This window comes from Cheilinus undulatus, linkage group 8 (genome assembly GCF_018320785.1).
Source record: "Cheilinus undulatus linkage group 8, ASM1832078v1, whole genome shotgun sequence".
NCBI classification, from domain to species: domain Eukaryota; kingdom Metazoa; phylum Chordata; class Actinopteri; order Labriformes; family Labridae; genus Cheilinus; species Cheilinus undulatus.
In genome coordinates this window covers 17790163-17810355 of record NC_054872.1, presented here as the reverse complement: position 1 = coordinate 17810355, position 20193 = coordinate 17790163, and the positions used below count along the sequence as shown (strand labels likewise).

At 38.8% G+C, this 20193-nt stretch overlaps 1 protein-coding gene across 1 annotated transcript in view; it reads right to left on the bottom strand.

Annotated features, from left to right (window-relative positions):
- Positions 1-20193, bottom strand: part of LOC121513684 (CUB and sushi domain-containing protein 3-like) — a 309293-nt gene that overhangs the window by 204601 nt on the left and 84499 nt on the right. Inside the window, exon 5 of the mRNA XM_041793592.1 lies at positions 4466-4712. Within this exon, the coding sequence (XP_041649526.1) occupies positions 4466-4712 (247 nt within the window). The remainder of the gene's footprint in view (positions 1-4465; positions 4713-20193) is intronic.

Sequence of the window (20193 nt, the reverse complement as noted above, 5' to 3'; positions counted from 1 at the left end):
GAATTAGATGCTTTAATTAGGAGTAGAGGGGAATCAAACTAGCCTCTTTTCCTTTTTTCACATTACTGGTTACCAATTCATAATAAATGTGGCATGTCTGTTGCAGACATCATTTTTTTAGGTGTTAAACCAAAGATTGACTGTCTGGGATTTTCAAAAAAGTGGACCTTTTCATGAAATCTTCTGCTCTATGGCAACAGACTCTTTGCTGCTCAAGTTCATTAATAACATGATGATTAATTTATAATAATATGTGGCAATTCATTGAAAATTAAAAGCTGCTTAAATATATATCTTAAACAAGAAATATATGTTAAACAAGAAAACAAAACAATTGCTTTGTGTGCCTCTGAGGCATTCAAACACAGGCATCCCTTTTCTGCATAAAAGAAGAGGGCTACCTGATGGTCTGTCAAAACAAATCAGTGTCATCCCCATCAGCTCTCTGTCACGCTCTCTTTAGTTACGTCAACATACAATACTAAGCAGTCTTCTCCACACTCAGAGCAGCTCTCCTTTTGACTCTCCCTTTCTCTCAGCGACACAGTGTCTGCCTCTCTCTCTCCCTCTGACAACTCTCAGGGACAACAAAGCTCATAGCTCTGTGATTGATTAGAGCCTCTTCCAGCCAATTATAATTAATGCCCGGCAGGATCACATAAACCTGGCGGATACTCCCGTTCACACTGGACGTAGAAGAGATGGATAACCTTGGCCTCAAGGTGGGGGTTCAAATCCATTTCATATTTCCTTGTTTCAGTTGAGAGTGACTTCAACGTCAAGCCCAGACCAAGAGCCTTAAACCAAAGTGTCTGAAGGCTGCTTTTTGAACAAAACTGTCAAGGATTTGTGCACTTTAATTTGAATTATGCAACAGGGAATCACGTGCTCTCTCTGTGAATTGATTTAATTCAATCAGAACTATGAAGCATATTTAAAACATTTTCTGCAAACAACTGTCCATGAAAATTCATTTTAAAGGTACATTTGCATGCCAGTCAGCTGGCTCTTCCTCTAAGTTTCCAACACAAGGGCTGAATTTAAATTGCTACTCCTACAAAATATTACATGGTCATGCCCTGCCATACACACCAAACCTTTGTTCTTGGCATGCTTTCAGATCTCAGCAGGCAGGCCTCCTTGTTATCCCAAAAACTAAGAAGAAATCCCAAGGCAATAGAGCACTGTCTTATCAAGTCCCAACTTCTCTTTGGAAGAAAAAATTTGAGCTGCTGATTCAGAAGCCAGCATTCTTAAAATCTTTACATCAAGACTCAAAACTCGTGTTTGTTTTTCTCTGGTTGACAGAGCCCAAAGGTGATTTTATTGTATTGTCAAAATCCTATGGCTAGGTTTTGTTTTACTCATAATCCAAACTTACTTTTCTCCATCCTATTCAGTACTCTGGATCAATGCAATGTTAATCTTTCATTCATTTATTAGGACATCTTCCTCACAGTCACCTTTAAAGACCAAGTGAAACGTTGAATGTGATATTGGGCAACACAACAAGACATGACTTCATAATTTCTTTAGATGGGATTTCAATTAAAGTGTTCTTTGACTGTGCTTTGACTTTCCAGAGAGTGCATTGCTGGAAATCCCAATATGGATCGATACATTTATGAAAATGCATACGGAATACGATAAAATTTGTTCATAAACAATGAATCCATAGTATGCATGCATAGTATGTAGTATGAATCTGAATATGAGGGTGCAACAAGCTTTATGCTATAAAGGAGGATGCTGGGGTGGAGGAAGTTGAGCTTTGCCAGCAGCAGCAGCAGTTTAGTGCATCAGCATTAATGCAAGCAGAGATTAGTGAGAAGTGTGTCATGTTTAAATATGCCTCTGTGTTGAGAGAAAGGGCTGTGGGAGGAGCTGTGAGGTGATAACTGCTGGCCGTCAGCTGATCACAGCTGGATGTATGACTACCATATCCTGCATGAACTAACTCTGAGCTTCATAAGTCTAGCTTTCTAGCCATTATTTCAGTAGTTAGATTACATCTCTGACAGTAATAGTGCTTTATAAAAGAAATGTATTATTATTATTTTTATTGTTATAATCAAATGCTCACCAGGGCTGCATGAATTTGAGCCAATATAATAATCATGATTATATAATAATCATGATTATTTAAATAATCATGATTATTATACCAATATAATAATCAGGATTATTTTGATCAAAATAAGTTTTTTTTTTTTTTCCTAGGGACATTTTTTTCCATTTCTTGTTTTTTATTTTGACAAACATATTCTGCAGATAATCTACTGCCATGGACAATCCGCTATTTGTCCAAAAACATCTGCCTGTTGGGGAGCAGGTGGCCTAATGGTTAAAGGCGCTCCCCATGTACACGAGCGGCCCGGGTTCGAATCCAGCCTGAGGCCCTTTACCGCATGTCTCTCCCCCACTCTTGACCCTGTTTCCAACTCTATCCACTGTCCTCCTCTATCTAATAAAGGCACAAAAATGCCCAAAAATAAATCTTAAAAAAAAAAAAAAACATACCTGTCAAATATGACACAGCAGCAGCCCTTAGATACACCCACTGCTCCTTTTTGGGATACACAATGTATGTACTCAAAAGTAAACTTAAACTGGGCACACACTGAGAGATAATCATGCTGATTTTCAGCCTAAACCCCCCCCCCCAAAGCACCAAAGTCAGCAAATGCTCGATTCCTGGATGATTCTAAAAATTATCTTTTCAGATCCTGTGGTGTTTAGTGTGTTAAGAGTGACTTTTTCCCTCTCTGACCTGCTTGGAAGACCATCAGAACTGCTCAGACTTGAGTTTGTACAAATGAATCCTACAGTAATTCCGATCATAAAGGCTGTTTTGTGTGAGGAACAGCCGAGCAGGCACGAGCAGAATTTTTGGATTGGAGTGGAGCAACAGCTAACCAGGAAGCACGCTGACCAGATGTGAAGCAGAAGGTTAGGCTTACATCAGTAATGGAGGAGCATCTTGTTGATTCGTAGCAACAACATGAGTGTTTACATGTTTATACCTGTCTTGTAAAACATACATCAAACTGACAATGCAGGGAGCTATACTGAAATTGCCACCACAATAGATGTAGAAAGTAGCAAACTGCTCTGCCACATTAACTTCAGGTATAAAAAGATTAAGTTTTGAGAGTGAAGATTCTGACTGTTGGTAAACAGAATCTGTTAGTGTGTGGCATGCTGTTCCGCACCATAATCTATATGAACAAAACAGTTAAATCGTTGATCATTTGTCACCGTGTGTGGTGTCTCTCACACTGAAAAAATGGGTGAAGATTTTACAAATCTTTTAGTGTGTAGCAGACTTCATATGAAGTGAATGTGAAAGACTAAGATCAACTGTTTAGTCTTCATTTTCCCAAGAAATGTTTTAAATGATAAAAACTCATTATTTTGGCTAAAGGTCTTTGCATGCTTAGTCTGTTATTTTCGAATGATTTGTTTTCAGATCTGTGATCAGAAAAAACTTCACACACTCAAACCTTGCACACTGATTCTGTTGCATTTTATTTGTATTCACTGTGGAAATTCAAAGAATTTGGATTTGTTTTAAACGCCAACAAAAATAATCAGTGAGGATGAGCATGTGGCTCTGTCACTCCTTTAAAATCACTCTGGATCCATCCATCCTCAAGGAGATCTTTATACAGCACCCACTGATGCATCTAAGTGCTGTGCCAATTTAGGGAGATGGAGAACAACTTTTTTATTCAGTCTCTGTTATGGCCTGTGAGTAGGCTATAAACTTCTGCCTTTATTTGTTATATTTCCATGGCTGATATGGACATGATACAGGGGCAAACCACGGTGTTTATGAGAAGTTACAGTGAAAGAGAGGGAGAGCAAGAGAGTGGAGGGGTTTGGCAGGGGTGAGCCAGCAAGAAGGGAGCTCTGTTTTGAATCATCATTGGCATCATCATGTGGCCCATTTAAATGTCTTGGAGTGATCTGAAAAAAATTATGGCTGACAAACAAATTGATGTCTGTGTGCAAGCATGATTAGGACAACGTGAGTTTGATCTTTTCTTTGAAAGTGTGAAAATTTCAGACAGAAAAAAACAGACTCACTGTGCAAAGGCCTTAACTGTCACAGCTTTTGGAAATATTTTGGTTAATGTTGATGATCGAGGTAAGAGATTTTCTTGGCCAACTATTTCTTGCAATGTTTTTACCGGTCCTATGTGTGTATGCTTTCAGTCTTTCATCTAGTAAACTTTACTTCAAGTTTGGACTTTGAATAGAGGACAGGATCGAGTTTTCTCAAGCTAGAGCACTTATCTAAATGTAAGTAATCACAAACAGTTGTGTTTCTTTGAACGTGAGACAGTAAAACTCATGATCACAACTAAGATTCAATTAATTGTACAGATCTAACGCTTATCAAACTACTAATCAAACTACAGACTCTTCACACTCTCATGTCCTTCCCCAGAGTTCAACTCACCAGATAGTTGGTGGTTCAGATCCTTCTACTTCCAGATAATCCGACTTTTCCTCCATCTGAAATTCAGTGAAAACCAGGGAGATGGTGTCACCTGGATCTGCCAGGACGGTCCACTTACACTCCCCACTGCTGCCCAGACCTCCAGCACCTCCACCTCCGCCAGTGCCTGGAGATTCACCGCTGGGGAAATCGAAGCTAGAGATGAGCCCGCTGGAGCCCCTGAGGGTGCCACCGCATGTGTCCTCCGCTGTCAGTCAGAAAAGGGAAATGCAGGGTGGGGAAAAGAGGGAAGAACAGACACATGGTTTCTGGGTTATTTCAGCTCTGTTACCAGTTGAACATGGGTAAAAATATGGCTTCAGGCATGGAACACCTGTTCCTGTCTTCTTAGATAAATCAAACTGAGAAGACCAATGTGTAAGCTTTAGCACACTGCATTTGTTTTTCACACATCCACAGGTTGTCAAGTCTAGCACACAACGCTAATTCTACCCCAATAATTGGTTTTGTAACAAAACAACACATAAGAGAAAAGAGTTGCTTTGTTTTCCTCACACACAATAATCAGGAAGCATTCAAACAAATGACAATGGGCGGAAGTGCAGAGCAGTTCAATGTGTTTTTGTTCTGTCAGTCTTTCTGTGCAGTTTTTATGTGGGAGGAAAAGTCCTAATGATCTTATTTATGCTTTCTCCTCCATCATGTCTCCCCCCTTCACCCAAGAGTCAGTAATTCATCATTGTGTCCTCGGAGCCCCCTCATGTTTCAGGAAACAAACAAACAATGATAAACAGGGCTTATAATGCTGTGAAATTGTATATTTTTCTCCAATGTGGGAAGCATGGCACCTCAGTTGAATGTTAATGCACTCTGGCGTAACAGTGGCTTGCTCTCTTTCACTCCACATCCCTTTTCCCCTCTTCCACCCTCACTTCAACTCTTATATCCTTCTCTCTCCATTTCTCCTCTTCCATCCTTCTCAGATCTTTCCACTATCACTCACCAGCCTCTTTCCATCCCTATATCCATTTTTTTCTCCCTAAAGAATTCTAATGATGGCAGGGCTTTCACAGTTTTCACATCATTTAAGACTAATATGTGACACTCAGCTGTGCCAGCTGAAACCTTTGATGGCTCAGCGCTGCTCTCTGAGCTGTCAGAGCTGCCAGCCTTGGAACATTCCTGTATGCTGCATTACACGATTGGTCAAGGAACAAGGAAGTGGATGTTTGAAATTCAAAGAAGATAAAGAAAAAAGGAGAGAAGATTGGAGAGCAGGAGCTGCTATTAAGCTTGATCCATGTCCTTTGACATGTTAACTGAAGCAGAGCAATTGATCAAAGTCTTTATAGGAAGGATGGAGATGGCATTGATACCGTCTGAGACATCAATGAGGTTCACACATATATAAGTCATAGCAAGGGCAGACTCACATTTGTAAACAACACCAAGGGCAGGTGCTCATACGTTCAATGCCTGCAGCCTCGTCACAACAAAAGCACATGAAGTCATGATTTATTAGTGAAAATCACCATACTCTCCACTGAGGAACTGTTATCCTGAGTGATAAACTGTAAATCTCCTCATTGCAGTTCAGATGACACTGCAAAGAGTGCCCAGTAGATGTGTGGAGTAATTGGCTATAGGCTGAAATTAAAGTTATATTAAAGTGCTCAGGGTCTAACCAAAAGAGCAATATTCATCTTTAACCTTGATGACAGACAGTAGGGTTGCGTAGAGAGTGGCCTCATGCCCAACAAGGCCAGGAGAACAAGACTGAAGTGGTAAGAAATGGCGGATAATAAGAGGGGGCAAGTGTAGCAGAAGAGATGGATTAAAAGACAAAATAAGTGAAAAGAAAAAGAGACTAGACGAGAAATCAAAAGCCAGATATACAAAACAGAAATGTAGAAGGTTCTATGTAAGAGACAGGTGGCAGAGACAAACAGAAAGAGGGGGGAAAAACATCAGAGGAATGTCAAAAATATCTGAAAAATTCAGGTCAAAGGGTTACGATTACTTATGTTACTTATGTTAAAGGTTTTATGTTTTCAACTATGGATTTATTTATTTACAATGGGACAGACCAGGGTGATTATCACAACAGATTGTTGGTCAATCCCACTGTCAGATAGCACAACTAATTTCAAATTATACGTTATTTTAAAAAATCCTGTCAGCACTCCTTCTCTTGGCATCGCGCTCCTCCATCATTTTTATTTATTTTGCAGTAAAGCCACTATCTCCCACTGTTGATTCTTCCCAAACTGTGACCAAGACCTCTGTCCTCCAAACAAATTATTATTTTCTAGAAGAGCTCCTCCTTTTTATTGGCTGGATGAAGAGGCATGCTGCTTTTCCTGAGAGTGGACTCAAAAACAATAATAGATTATCTCCCCCATGAGTTTCATCCTAACTGAAGCAATTTTTTATCATGATTGTATTTCTAAAACACATAAGAATCAAAGAATAAAATTTAAATTGGTTAGAATATGACAGCCAGAAATGCCCTCAAAACAATCCACATGGTATATGTATCTCCTTAACTCTAAAAAAATCACAACTATTCAAATAAGAAAAAATATATATATTATTTTATTATTCCAAGCCTTTGGGGCATATATGTCCATATTTGTCTATCTAGTTCAATCACAATCCTTGTGCATCAACTGTGTTTGTGTTTTTTTTTTTTAACTTTTTGGTTTAGTCAGATTTTTATGATTTAAACCTTATTCAGTATTTGATGTATTGTAATAAAGGGTTATGGTGGGGGAAAGACACAGTCACTCTAATGTATATAATAATGATTATGATTGGATATTGTTTGGGTTTTTGACAATACTGGTGCAAAATTGATACTTTTAAAACTGTGCAATATATTTTATCTTAAGAGTAAAAAATCAATTTTAAACAAATTCATACAATTAGTTAATTCATAAAAACATACCCAACTCTGATAAATATGTTTTTCTACTAACAACTCTAGCCACTACCACTACCACAAAATTTTCAAATTACTTTTTTTAAAGTCTTTTAATTATGTTGAAAATTGTCCTAATTTAACTACTTATTTGTTACTATTCCTTTGTTTTATTTTATTTAAGCATATTTTATGTCAATTGTTATCATAAAGTTACATTTTATAATATTGCAAGATGATTTGTTTAGGGCTGACGGCTTCCATTAAAGGGGAAATACTTTACCCTTCTAGGACAGGTTTATATTGGTTTCAGAGGTCCCCAAAACATCCTGTGAAGTTTGTTACTGAAAAAAGCACTCCAGTATAGGATTTTTGCATGTCTAAAAACCCCTCTGTTTCAGTCCTGCACAGAACGAGCTGTTTCTGTGTCTGTGTCTTTAAATGTTACTGAGCTGTCTGACTCCGCCCCTCTCAGAAAATGGATGGGGCTCTCCTGGGCTGTTTTCAAATTGTCCTACTGCACACTCCTGCCAAACGCAGTATGCAGTATGTATTGCCCACTGCGTACTGCGTTCGAGAGTAGTATGCAGTATGACTGCCAGTCGTACGTTATTGTGTCGTATGCTTGGTCCAGTTTAGCTGGTTTCTGGTTTACCAGAATATGTACGTCATACCCTGGTCAATTGCAAATGACGCTAGAGTGTTTTCCATCCATTTGCATATTGAAAAAATTGGGAAGTGTTTTTATTTGATTTTTCTGGATTTTTATAGCCATTGTTTTTAGCTTAGCAATGTATAGTGCGGTTAAAGGACATATTTGACAGCACGTTTCCGGCCGCTACAAGCCGTAATGGCAAAACAAAAACAACAGTGGCCTTATTACAACTTGTTTTGCCATGGTACATGTTAAAAAGGCAAAGATAAAACGTAATGACACTTTCATTTGTAAACATCAGCCGCTCCAGTGAAAGTTTCGCAATTCTCCACCATTACAAACTCTGACCTGGCACTTTGCATTGTGGGTAACAGTAGGCGAAGCAGACTGGTCCGATGCACACTGTGAAATTTTCCCAAATCACGTCATCTGGGTATTTTTGGCATACTGCAACTTTTGCATTTGTTCGCATACTGCATACGACATTTTGGGCAAACCAGTACGCACTGCTAGTATAGTAGGCAAATTCGAAAACGGCCCTGATCTTCTTTTCAGCTGGCAGCTGAGAGGAGGGCAGAACTTTCTTCCGAGCAGGGAGGGCCAACCAAACCTGGAGGCAGGGCTAACTCCCCACATGACATCATGAGGGAAAATCTGAGAACGGCTTGTTTATCTGAAAGGTGGTGGTGGTGGGGGTGGTGGTGGTGGGGTGGGGTACTTAAAGGGGATTGTGGATAGGCCAGGGGGATATATTTTGTTAGAAAAGCCTGAAAAGAGATTTTTGCATAATATGTGACCTTTAAGTTGGTCAAGTGTTTGGTTGAAAAGCTTTCGTCCGACCATGATCACCCTGGTTGGCAAGTTGTTTGTTTCTCCACTGAAAAGCAACAAAGACAATAATGTGGAAACCATTCGAATGTGAATGATCTGGGTATAAGAGTCGTTGTCAGAGTTGATAATCAGAAACATTGAAAAGAATGGAGTTCCTCAAAAGGTCCCAAGTTCCTGGAGAAAGTTCTGTTTGAAGGCACCTAATGTGAATTTTTGCGGGTAAGACAGTAATTTTCTGCATCCTTAAGACAGAAATGCACCAGCTTTGCACCTGATCACTCTTCATTTCAATAAAAACACACTAATGGGAGTCCAAGTACTGTAAGTATTTAAACAATTTATATTGATTTATAGCTGATAAAAAATACAGCAACTTTACACAAATATATACACTACAATGTTTTTATTTATCTAAGGCTGTACAATCCATCATATGTTTCTGATGACCTTTGAAAGTCCATTTTCATCAAACAAAGGAAATAGACTTTCCCTCTGGTCAATATCTGCCAGACCAGTCTGGGCTAATGTAGCTGCAGTGAAATTATTTTCTGAAAAGGATTTCTCTTAAAAGACAAATGATCCAAGTACAGCAGACAATGCTCCTCTCACTGATTTTTGTTGGTGAGTACATTTGATAGTTTCAACTGAAAGACCATAGAAAAAAAAACAAATAATGGGGGATTGTTTTTTTAATTTCCATTGTTTTTTATTTTCAACTATGTCATGCGAGTGCTACTGCTTCAAAGACAGAAAATGAGAGAATCATCAAAAGACATACAGTATATTTATGGAAACATAAATAAATGCAATGGAAAGTTACCATACTTAGAAGCAGCAGCCCTTCCCACTCAAAAATGATGAAAGAATTATTTGAAAGATGACTTTGTGGTTTGAAAATAGACAAAGAATTATGAGGATCTGATCAGGTCATTCTAAAGGTCAGTTCAAACTAAACTCAATTCAACATATGCATTCATATATGTAATCACTAGGCATCTGAAAAAATGACTTATTTCAAACACCAGGGCAGGCCTTAGGACTTAAACTGCACTTTTTTTTATAGTTTTATTACTTTTATAAACATACCGTCCCACTGTGAGATTGATGTCCAAATCAAAGAAAAATAGTTGGTCATTAAAAAGACAATAAAGGAAGATCCTTTACATCTCAAGCTGTGCACACTCTGAGTCTTCTCTAACCCCCCCCCCCCACCACCACCACCAGTGCTGCGGGTGTGAGAAGCTATAAATCAGTTGGGTACATTCTCACAGTACAAAACTGTCCAAATTTCCACATTGTGCAAGTGCAAAAGAAATATAAGTTGTGCTGTTATCCAAGAATCTGCAGGGAATCTGCTAGGGCCTAAGGGCATCATATGAAGATAGTTGATATATAAATCAATCAAATATCAACACACAGCAGTAAGATGCAGTACTGTAGATAAGAGTACATTAACTTAGGCCTTGAGGTGCAGGCAGAGAGAGAGAGAGTAGAAACAGCAGGCTGTCATCCAGCACTGTTTATATTCTATGCTCTGACTGGGAGGCACTGAGGACACAATGTTGCCACTGTGGCAAATGATACTACTGACTTAATCATAAGAAAAACAGAGACAATGACACAGCTCTCCCATAAACCATAAACAAAAAAAACAGCCTTCATTTTTGTTGTTGCTAAGATTGTTGCACACTGGAACACAGAAAAAAATAGCTTCTTTATTGCTGTTAATGACATGTTAATGAAAACAAGCAAGCTCTCTAGTCATCTTTGAACATCCTTCAACTAAGTCAGTGGTAGAAAGAAGTCATGGGCAAAGGGATTCAAAAAGTGCCTTTGTATGTAGGTAGGCTGAGAAAAGTGTACATACAGCGATAGCTGGCTAACGTAAGCAAATAGAGAGAGACATTTTGGGAAGACTAGATAAGCTGCAATTCATTCTCTGGTGTTTGTGCTATGAATTAATCACCAATGTTGTAACACATGGTTTCCTCCGGGGCATGGGATAGATTTCCACAATCACATTTAATGATAATAACCTCACTTATAACCCATTAATATGTCCACAGTTGAAGCCAATTAAACTGCACAGGAAAATTGGTTGGAAGCAGGGGAGCAATTCATTATTGTCCAGAAGAAGACTGGGTTCCTTTCTGAGATGCATCCATACATGGTACTGTTAATAGTAAACCAGCAAACTGCTGTTAAGATGCCAGAAAATGCATCACAGCTTGAACATTTTAAATGGCTTCGACTACAGAATGCCTCACAGGTTCCATGTATTCAAACGCATTGTTTCATTGGGATGCGTGGCGTCGTTTGAGGTGCAGTCTGCCAGCAAGGTTTAGTGGCATAAAAGAGCCAGTGAATGCTGGGCAATGTGTTCCTCAGCAAATCATTAGAGCATGCTTGGGATTTAAAGACGGAGGAGGATCCCTCTCTTTTAAAAATGGTGGCAGTGTACAGAAAAAAGATGGTGGTGAGGATTAGGACTGCTTTAGCTGAGCTCATTTACATCCCCAGCATCAGCAATCTAATGCTACTTGAGAAGGGATTAAGCCTCTCTCCCCTTGACTTTGATCAGATATACAACGCTTGTCTTTCTACTTAGAAATATTCACCCCAAAGGAGAGAAAGGAAGGAACTCATGTATAATTTTCTACACTACCTCAGGTTTTTTCCTTTGTAATAATCCCGGTGTTAATGCAAAGGCAGTAACTATGTCTACAGTAAGTCCCTCATTTGCTCAGCTGCAAATCATGTTAAACATTCTCAGGGTTTAGGAATAGCAAAAAAGAACTGTAATTTATACAGACATGCATGCCTTATACATAATGCTGGGGGTCATAATAGTGGCCATCCCATCCCAAAATCAGATCTGAAATAAATAAAGAAGAGGGTAACATGATAGGCAATGTGAAAATACTGCAACATGTATCAGAAGAATACAACCCTCATAACTGATTGGAAATCCCAGCTGGCAATCAGTTTTCTTGAGCTGTGACTGGTTATCTTCACTTGGTTCAAATTATTTGTATGATAGGTGAACTGTATACAACTGCCATAATATTTAAATGATAAGGCAACCATCATTACACTAAACACTAAACACTTGAATGCAAAATGTAATATAGATTTGATAACAGAAAAAATTGATATTTATAGTGGAAAGGAGGCTGGTACTGCAAGTTAATGCCATTTAAACATATGTGAGTGCAACAGAAGATGTAAGGGATGAGATTTCTACATTCCACAGCTACACTGAACAAAAATATAAACACAACACTTTTGTTTTTGCTCCCATTTTTCATGAGCTGAACTCAAAGATCTAAGACTTTTTCTATGTACACAAAAGGCCTATTTCTCTCAAATATTGTTCACAATTTTGTCCAAATCTATGTTAGTGAGCACTTCTCCTTTGCCAAGATAATCCACCTCACAGGTGTGGCATATCAAGATGCTTATTAGACAGCATGATTATTGCACAGGTGTCCCTTAGGCTGACTACAATAAAAGGCCACTCTAAAATGTGCATTTTTACTGTATGGTGGGGAGGTGGTGTCAAAAAATCAGTCAGTATCTGGTTCGACCACCATTTGCCTCAAGCAGTACAACACATCTCCTTCGCATAGAGTTGAGCAGGTTGTTGATTGTGACCTGTGAAATGTTGGTCCACTCCTCTTCAATGACTGTGTGAAGTTGCTGGATATTGGCAGGACCTGCTGTATACACCGATCCAAAGCATCCCAAACATGCTTAATGGATGACATGTAAGGTGAGTATGCTGGCCATGCAAGAACTGGGATGTTTTCAGCTTCCAGGAATTGTGTACAGATCCTTGCAACATGGGGCCGTGCATTTCATGCTGCAACATGAGGTGATGGTCATGGATGAATGGAACAACAATGGGCCCCAGGATCTCATCACGGTATCTCTGTGCATTCTAAATGCCATCAATAAAATGCACCTTTGTTCGTTGTCCATAACATAGGCTTGCCCGTACCATAACCCCACCATGGGCCACTCGATTCATTACGTCGACATCAGCAAACCGCTCACCCACACGACGCCATACAAGCTGTCTGCCATCTGCCCTGTACAGTGAAAACTGGGATTCATCCGTGAAGAAAACACCTCTACAATGTGCCAGACGCCATCAAATGTGAGCATTTGCCCTTTAAAAAAATCTTTAAAAGCCAGATCCTGATAATGCTATTTTAGCACTGGGGGAGCAGTAATACCTCCTCTTCCATGTCTGTTTAAATTAGGGCTGAAACGATTGCTCTGATTATCTGGGTAATTCGATTCAAAATATTCCTCGAGGCAAATGATCTGCCTCGAGGCTTCGCTTAAATCAGACCTGTATTCATATATGGCCACGCTGTAGCCTGGACATCGCGCCATGTGTTGTACGGCGTGCCGTGTTTCACACAGACAGCTATTTTTGTGGCACAATGTCCTTGTTGTTACTATAATGTAACATGCATGAAATGAGGTGTGACAATCAAGAGGGAGGAAAAGTTGAGGCAGTAATGTTTACAGGCACTCGCCCTGGGTTTTTACGCATACACTGGCTGCAGCTTCATGGCAGATACGGCACTACGCATGCACCTGTAAACCTACGCAGATCTCTGAGTTTACGCACTGCCTACATGACTAACAGCGCTCATTTTGTGTCTGCAGACTTCGGGGAATTTTATAAACGTCTCTGACTGACCTGACAGTTTTACAGAACACCGTCAGGCTTTACAATTGAGGTCCTGTTTTGGTGCTTCCCCCGCTCTCTCTCATGTGCACACGTTATATATTGAATTACAAATTATCTAAAATTCAGTGCACTGACGTCTCGATTGCAGCGTATTTTTCAAAATGTTTAGCATCCTGAATGATTTGATGAGACTTATATTGATATTGAATTGACACCAATTAAATAGAAACACCTTATTGCCACAGACAGTGACAGAGACTAAATAGGTTAAAGTTCATCATCATACATTCGGGATTCAACAGGTCACAGAGGCAGCTTTATCCCTTAAAATGTGTGTTCTCCATGTCAGCAGATGGTCTTAAAAGGTCATATTTTTGTTTTATGGTGGATGAACTCACAAAAAATGTGCAAAAATTAAAAGTGAACACCCTTTTGAAAAATAAACCATATTCCTGTAATCTAAAGGTTCACCTTTCAGACATCATCAGACCCGCTGTGTGAATGATGGTGCTTAATTCTTGCTATAATGTGAAGTATTACATTCATGCATAAAATAGAGGATTTTAAAATGATTAAGTGTCCCTTTACTTTAATGACAACTTGGAGAATAGAAATAAACTACAATGAAAGAAATAAAGTGTCAGAACCAAACAATTTCAGGTAACGGATCCCTAAAACCCTAAATATGGCATTATCTAATGTCATTATTTAACTTTCTTTCCTTGTAACTTTAGGAAATGCAAACTGTCATCAGAACTTCATTGGACTTTGTAAAATATATCTTCTTTAGAGAGCCTGTTAATACCAATTTTTAACATAGAAGTAGTTCATTTAAGGGACCCAGCTTCTTTTCTCATTTGGCTAGTACTACTTCTCTTGAAAAAGAAAACGTGACTGATTAAAAAAATGTAACCTTTCTTATTAGAGTACTCAATTAATCGTCAGGAGAATCGATAGAATACTTGACCACAAAAATAATCTATTACTGCAGCCCTAGTTTAAATCAAGTAACCTAAGAGGGTTTCTAGGTATCTCAGGCATCCAAATTTCACAGAAAATCCCACCTGAGTCATACCAGAATTACAAGACCTTGCAGGAATCCTGCCCTGACTTGTTGTTTAGCCTAGCAGGTGATGGAAATGTTGCCAAATCTCAGCCTGAGGACATATTTACAACGTTGAACGGTACACATGGTTATATTTCCAAGCCACTGCATAACTCCCTGTTTGGGTCACCCCATTTGAAAGAGTCTGGACACGCCTCTTGTAGCCTCGAGAAGATACTGAGCTCTTTCCAGATCAGCTCTTTCTGTGAAGGAAAAACTTAAAACTAAAGATTGCTCTGGGCAAGTCAAATTTTCATATATATGAATGTGGAGTAGTAGATTTTAAGGGCACTATAAAGAGATCTGTGAGTTAACCCCAGTCACATTACCATTTGGAAATGTTTTCATGAAGCTATGCTTTTTCTGTGGCCTGTTTCTCTTATTCGACCAGACAGATGATGACGGAAAGAATGACAGTCCATCAATAAACCGTATTCTTGTGTTACCAAGCAGGCCCTCTTTGCTGTCTCACTGCTTGCTTTAATGAATGTCCAGAGACAATTTAGATGGAAGGGACTGAAATAGGCTTCTGGGAGGGGTAGTAACACATGATTAGAGGAGCCATTTATTCTCTGTCTCACTGCTTTCCTGCTTGAAGCTGATCCATTTCTTATGACAGTGTTTCATCTTTTCTGTGCTACACTTATAAACAGTGTATACTTGCATCCATTTTTACCCTGTGTTTATCTATCCACTTCTGGAGCCCCAGCAATGTGTTTCAAAGATGCATTGGGCATGACAGACACATTTTGGTTACATGGAATTAAGCTTGACATTAAGAGAGTCTTTTTCAACCTGATGAATATGGTAACACCAGAAATTAGGGATGCACGAGATTATTGGTACTGGTAAATTACTGGCTAATATTGCAAAGATTCTATGTATGTTTTTTATTCAGATGACAAAATATTAACTGATACAATCCACCAATATTAAAGTTTCTTTACTTCCACATGAGACTACACATTCAAAAACAGAGGGTGGCATCATGGTGTGACCTGCTATAAAGCCCCAGAAAAGAAGAAGAAACCTCAGCGCTGAGCTGCAACAGCGGACTAAACACAGCATTGATGTGTGGACGTTTTTCAGTGTTTCAGCAGAGGATAACACAAATGTGTTTGTAAAATATGCTCTGCAAGGAATCTGAAGGAAGGAAAAACTTGAGTTTCAACCCAACTGATCTTATAAATCAGATAAACATCATCATCCTAACCACAGACTATTAACTATTAACATTTAAAAACTGAAGAAAGTTTCACAGAGACAGCTTAAAGGCATTAATGACTACATAGGTCTGAATACGTGAACCACAGGAGCTGGTTCCCATTTGTTTCAGTTTCCTTTCTTTCGTTCTTGTCGTTATTTAATACACACTTTAAAAGCCAAAGTGGTACTAAATGGAGAGCCATTTGAGAGCAAAAACACTGACTGCTATTGCTGAGCTTAGCCAAATGATCTGGATATCTGAAAAAAAAGACAGATTTCCTATCAACAAGCGAGACTGGACAGATGAAGGCTGTGGAAACACAAGCAAGATCAGGGTTTACTGTGAAAAACCATGACTAGCTGTACTGAACTAAACCAGATCGCTTGGCAGAAACAGACTATACTCAAGCATTGTCTGACACTACTTATCCAGACTTTAGAGGGAGCCTTCTGATGCAAGTCTGCAGCCATTTCTCAATGAGCTTTTCATACATGTGTGCCTGAATGTGTCTCTACTTTTGAAACTCTAAAATATCTTAAAATTGTTTTTCCCCCACATTTGGAACGGCTGGCACAGTCATAAACAACACAAAATTTAAGCACTGTGTGCTTCTATATGCAGAAATCACTCCCTGTCCCCAGAAAAGTTCTTTGCTGTGTGATGGCATCTGCAAACCTATGACTGGTTTTTTTTTTTGGTTTTCTTTGGTTTGGTTTTCAATAGAGACTTACTTTGTTATGTGGTTTTTGTTATTCATTTCAAAAACAAACCAAGGAGATTTGATATGCTAAATTAAGCATTTAACCTTACAGGCTTCCATGTTGTGCCTCAGGGGTAAACACTACAGTGGCCACTTTGAACTGATTGAATAAAAGTTGGCAATTTAGTCCAGAACATATCTGGTCATTTTACAGCTCAATAACAGTGGCAATATTGGTCAACGCTGGCCTTTGTAGTTAGTTTCTGTTGATTTTCAAACAGTATTTGTGTCATGTCATGATGTGTTAGCCAGTTTCATTGAATTTTCCTAATGGCTGCTACTAATTATAATACTTTTTTTCTCTGTACACACAATAAAGCTTGACAAACACAAGCCTTCAACAATGTGTCCCTAAAAAGTCAGAGGATGGAGAAGTGAACTGAAATATGAAAGAGAAAGGAATTGTAACAACAGAAGGTGACTGAGATGCTGAGGTGTTGGGAGATGATGGGGCTGAACTGTGGATTGTGGAGTGATTTTGTGTCACTGTGTGTTTGGTGTGAAACAATCAGTGATGAGCAGAAAGGGCAGGATCTCTGAGGAAATAAGATCAAAGGACCATCTGCCTGCATACAGGAGCTGGGCTGGTTTTAGGCGAGAGGGAGAGTGGCTCAAGCAGTGCCCAGGCCTGAGAAGGAGTGATGTTTCTGGCCCAAGGCAACAAAGGCGAACACCATCCTGAAATGGAAAGGAACCTTCCATCTGCAGCTTTTTGTGTCCTCTGAGCTAGTAATTTCTCAAGCATACAGTGAACCATTTTCCTTTGCTAGACCTGCACAGTACAATATTATGTCAAGAGCAAATTTGCTCTGCAGGCTAAAGACTACTTGGGTTGTAAGCTAAGGTTCTTTTGAGTGCTTTTGAGAGTTTTTAGAGAGTCTTTATTTCTTTTGGACAACCTTGCAAATCTTAGCCATCAGAACATAGTGACTTATTCACTAAGAACTCTATAAGTACGTGTATGACCATTGCAGTCATTTTGACCACTCAAACTTTCTTACATATAAAAAATAAATTTAAAATCTAAAAAAAAAAAAAAAGATTCCAGTGGTTTGATAGTATAGGCAATGGGCTTGGGTGGGTACATTTCAGAACACAAAATTTTTTTCAGTCAGGAACACTCTCATCATACAATTTACCAATATATTGCAAAATAGATATACTGTTTCACTTGGCAGAGAAGGCTCTGCTCAAAAGATGCCCCCTTAGTTAGTCAGGCAGCAGTGCCTTTCCAGGGAGTGCACAGCTAGAAACTCTCATATGGGTGGATACACTGATGACTATGTGTTCTAAATACAATAAAATTAGTTCAAAAGCTATTAAAATATAGTAGCATGAATGTGAATATGAGGGTGCAACAAGATTTATGCTATAAAGGAGGATGCTGGGGTGGTGGAGGTTAAGCTTTGCCAGCAGCAGCAGCGTAATGCATCAGCAGTAATGCAAACAGAGATTAATGAGAAGTGGAGGCAATAATTGGGATCAGCTGACCATCAGCTGATCACAACTGCTTGTATGACTACCATCTCCTGCAATAACTAACTCTGAGCTTCATTTCTTTTGAATGTGATTAGGTAAAAAGTAATTCAACAATCTAACAAAAACAAAGACTTCTTCTTTTGAACTTTTGAAAATCACACTAAACACTAAATAATGCTTTCTGTACTTGACTGACTTTACTTGACAGAAAAGGCGACAGCCTTGAGGCAGGAAAACAGTTTTAGATAGTTGTATTTGTTAAGTGGGCAACATGCATTGAAATAATGAAAACAGCATGCTAAAGAGTTCTGTGTTTAGTAAGCTCACTTGAACAATGCATGAAATGTTCTTCTTAGTAGCTTGTTTTGTTAATTTGAAGCTAGGTTTTCGCTTTAAAAAAATTTAAACATTTAAATGACTGCAAGGTTAAAATTATGCCAGTCAACAAAAGCAGGATATAAAAGGTAAACTCTTAAGTTTTAGAATGCATGCAAAAAAAATGCTTTAAGAAAATGCATTATAGAAAAGTCAAGATAATATAACTACGTGGGTTTTATTTTTAAACAATGTTTATAAAAATTATGACTGCTGCACAAGTGCTGAGGATGAGACCATTATTCCCAGCTCTCCAAAACACACATAGGACCTCACCAAAATTGCCCACAATGCAAAAGTTTGTATTTTGGCTTGTTAAATCTATGTAGTGTTTGTTTTGAAAGTGAGAAACTCTATTTAAGTAAACAGCAATGAAAAAACACAAAAGCAGAGTATACTGTGAGATTGGAAGTAAATGATCCGGATACTGGAATGGCAATTCTTTCCCTGTAGCTTAATGTTAGTTTATATGTCCTTGTGGTATACTCTGCAAAGTGGAGGCTGTCTCAAAAAATAACAGAAACAAATGTCAAGTTTTTCTACACCTTTAAATGAGACCACAGCAGCCCTATGGGGTTTGAAATGAAGGAAAGCTGACACAGCAAAAGAGCGGGGAAAGGTGCTGCTCTTTGAGTATTTGCACTTCAATGTTGCTTTTGACCCTAAGTGGAAAATAAATCTAAATGTCTGCATGAAAAGCTCTCTTGTTAAACAAATGCAGAGAAATACAATTTTCAATTGTCTACACTGACATTTAGGGTTAGTCCCATTTCTACCACTTAGCCCTTCTCTTAGCCCTTCCCCTTGGTTTTGCTCATTCACGTCAGGTGGAGTGGTTTCCCAATTCTCTTTTGAATAAAGGGCTAGGGCTAAGGGACAGGGGCTACATAGCCCTTAAAATGAAGATTTTTAAGGACCACACTTGAAATTCCCACCATGCACTGCATTCACTTGCAAAATGGCACAATGGACTACGAAGGAGTGTAAATATTTCAGCATTTATAAAAGATTATAGAAAATACAGCAGTTGGCTTTCTCATATGTTAGCTACTGGGGATGGGAGTTCATTGTGTTTTCCATATGTACGCGTGTAAATGAGGCCTATTAACTGTATGAATATATGGAGGAGATCAACACGGAGATTCATAGTATGAATAGATGGTTGAAGCTTTATTGTCACCTCTGATGACGCAGATATTTATCGGCAATGTGTGAGGATGAACAGCAATCAAGTGGCGTCTAATTTCTTAAAGTAAGTTTTTCACCCCTACCCCTTACCACTCTGTTTCAAGAGGCAAAGGGAAGGTGTAGTTGAAGGAAAAGGGCTAAGGGGAGGGGTAAAGGGGTAGAAATGGGATCAGCCTTTAGACAAGCTTGTAATATTCACTAAACATATCCTTCTTATATGAAGCTGCTGCAAGTGATTGCTGCTCTAAAACATTTAAAGTCTGCACCATAATGACCTCTTTAATCTAGAGTGTCTGGATAGCCTTACTTATTTTGCACTGATGGATTCAAATTGTCAAATGACCACAGCAAGTCCTCTGTATAGACCCTGTAGTACTTCCCAGAAATTATATGCTACACTGACATTTCTTTATACCTTCCCTGAGCTAAAATAACTTTGCAAGAGATCATGATTTAACTAACAAAATACTATTTTATGAATACTATAAAAGGAGATTATTTGC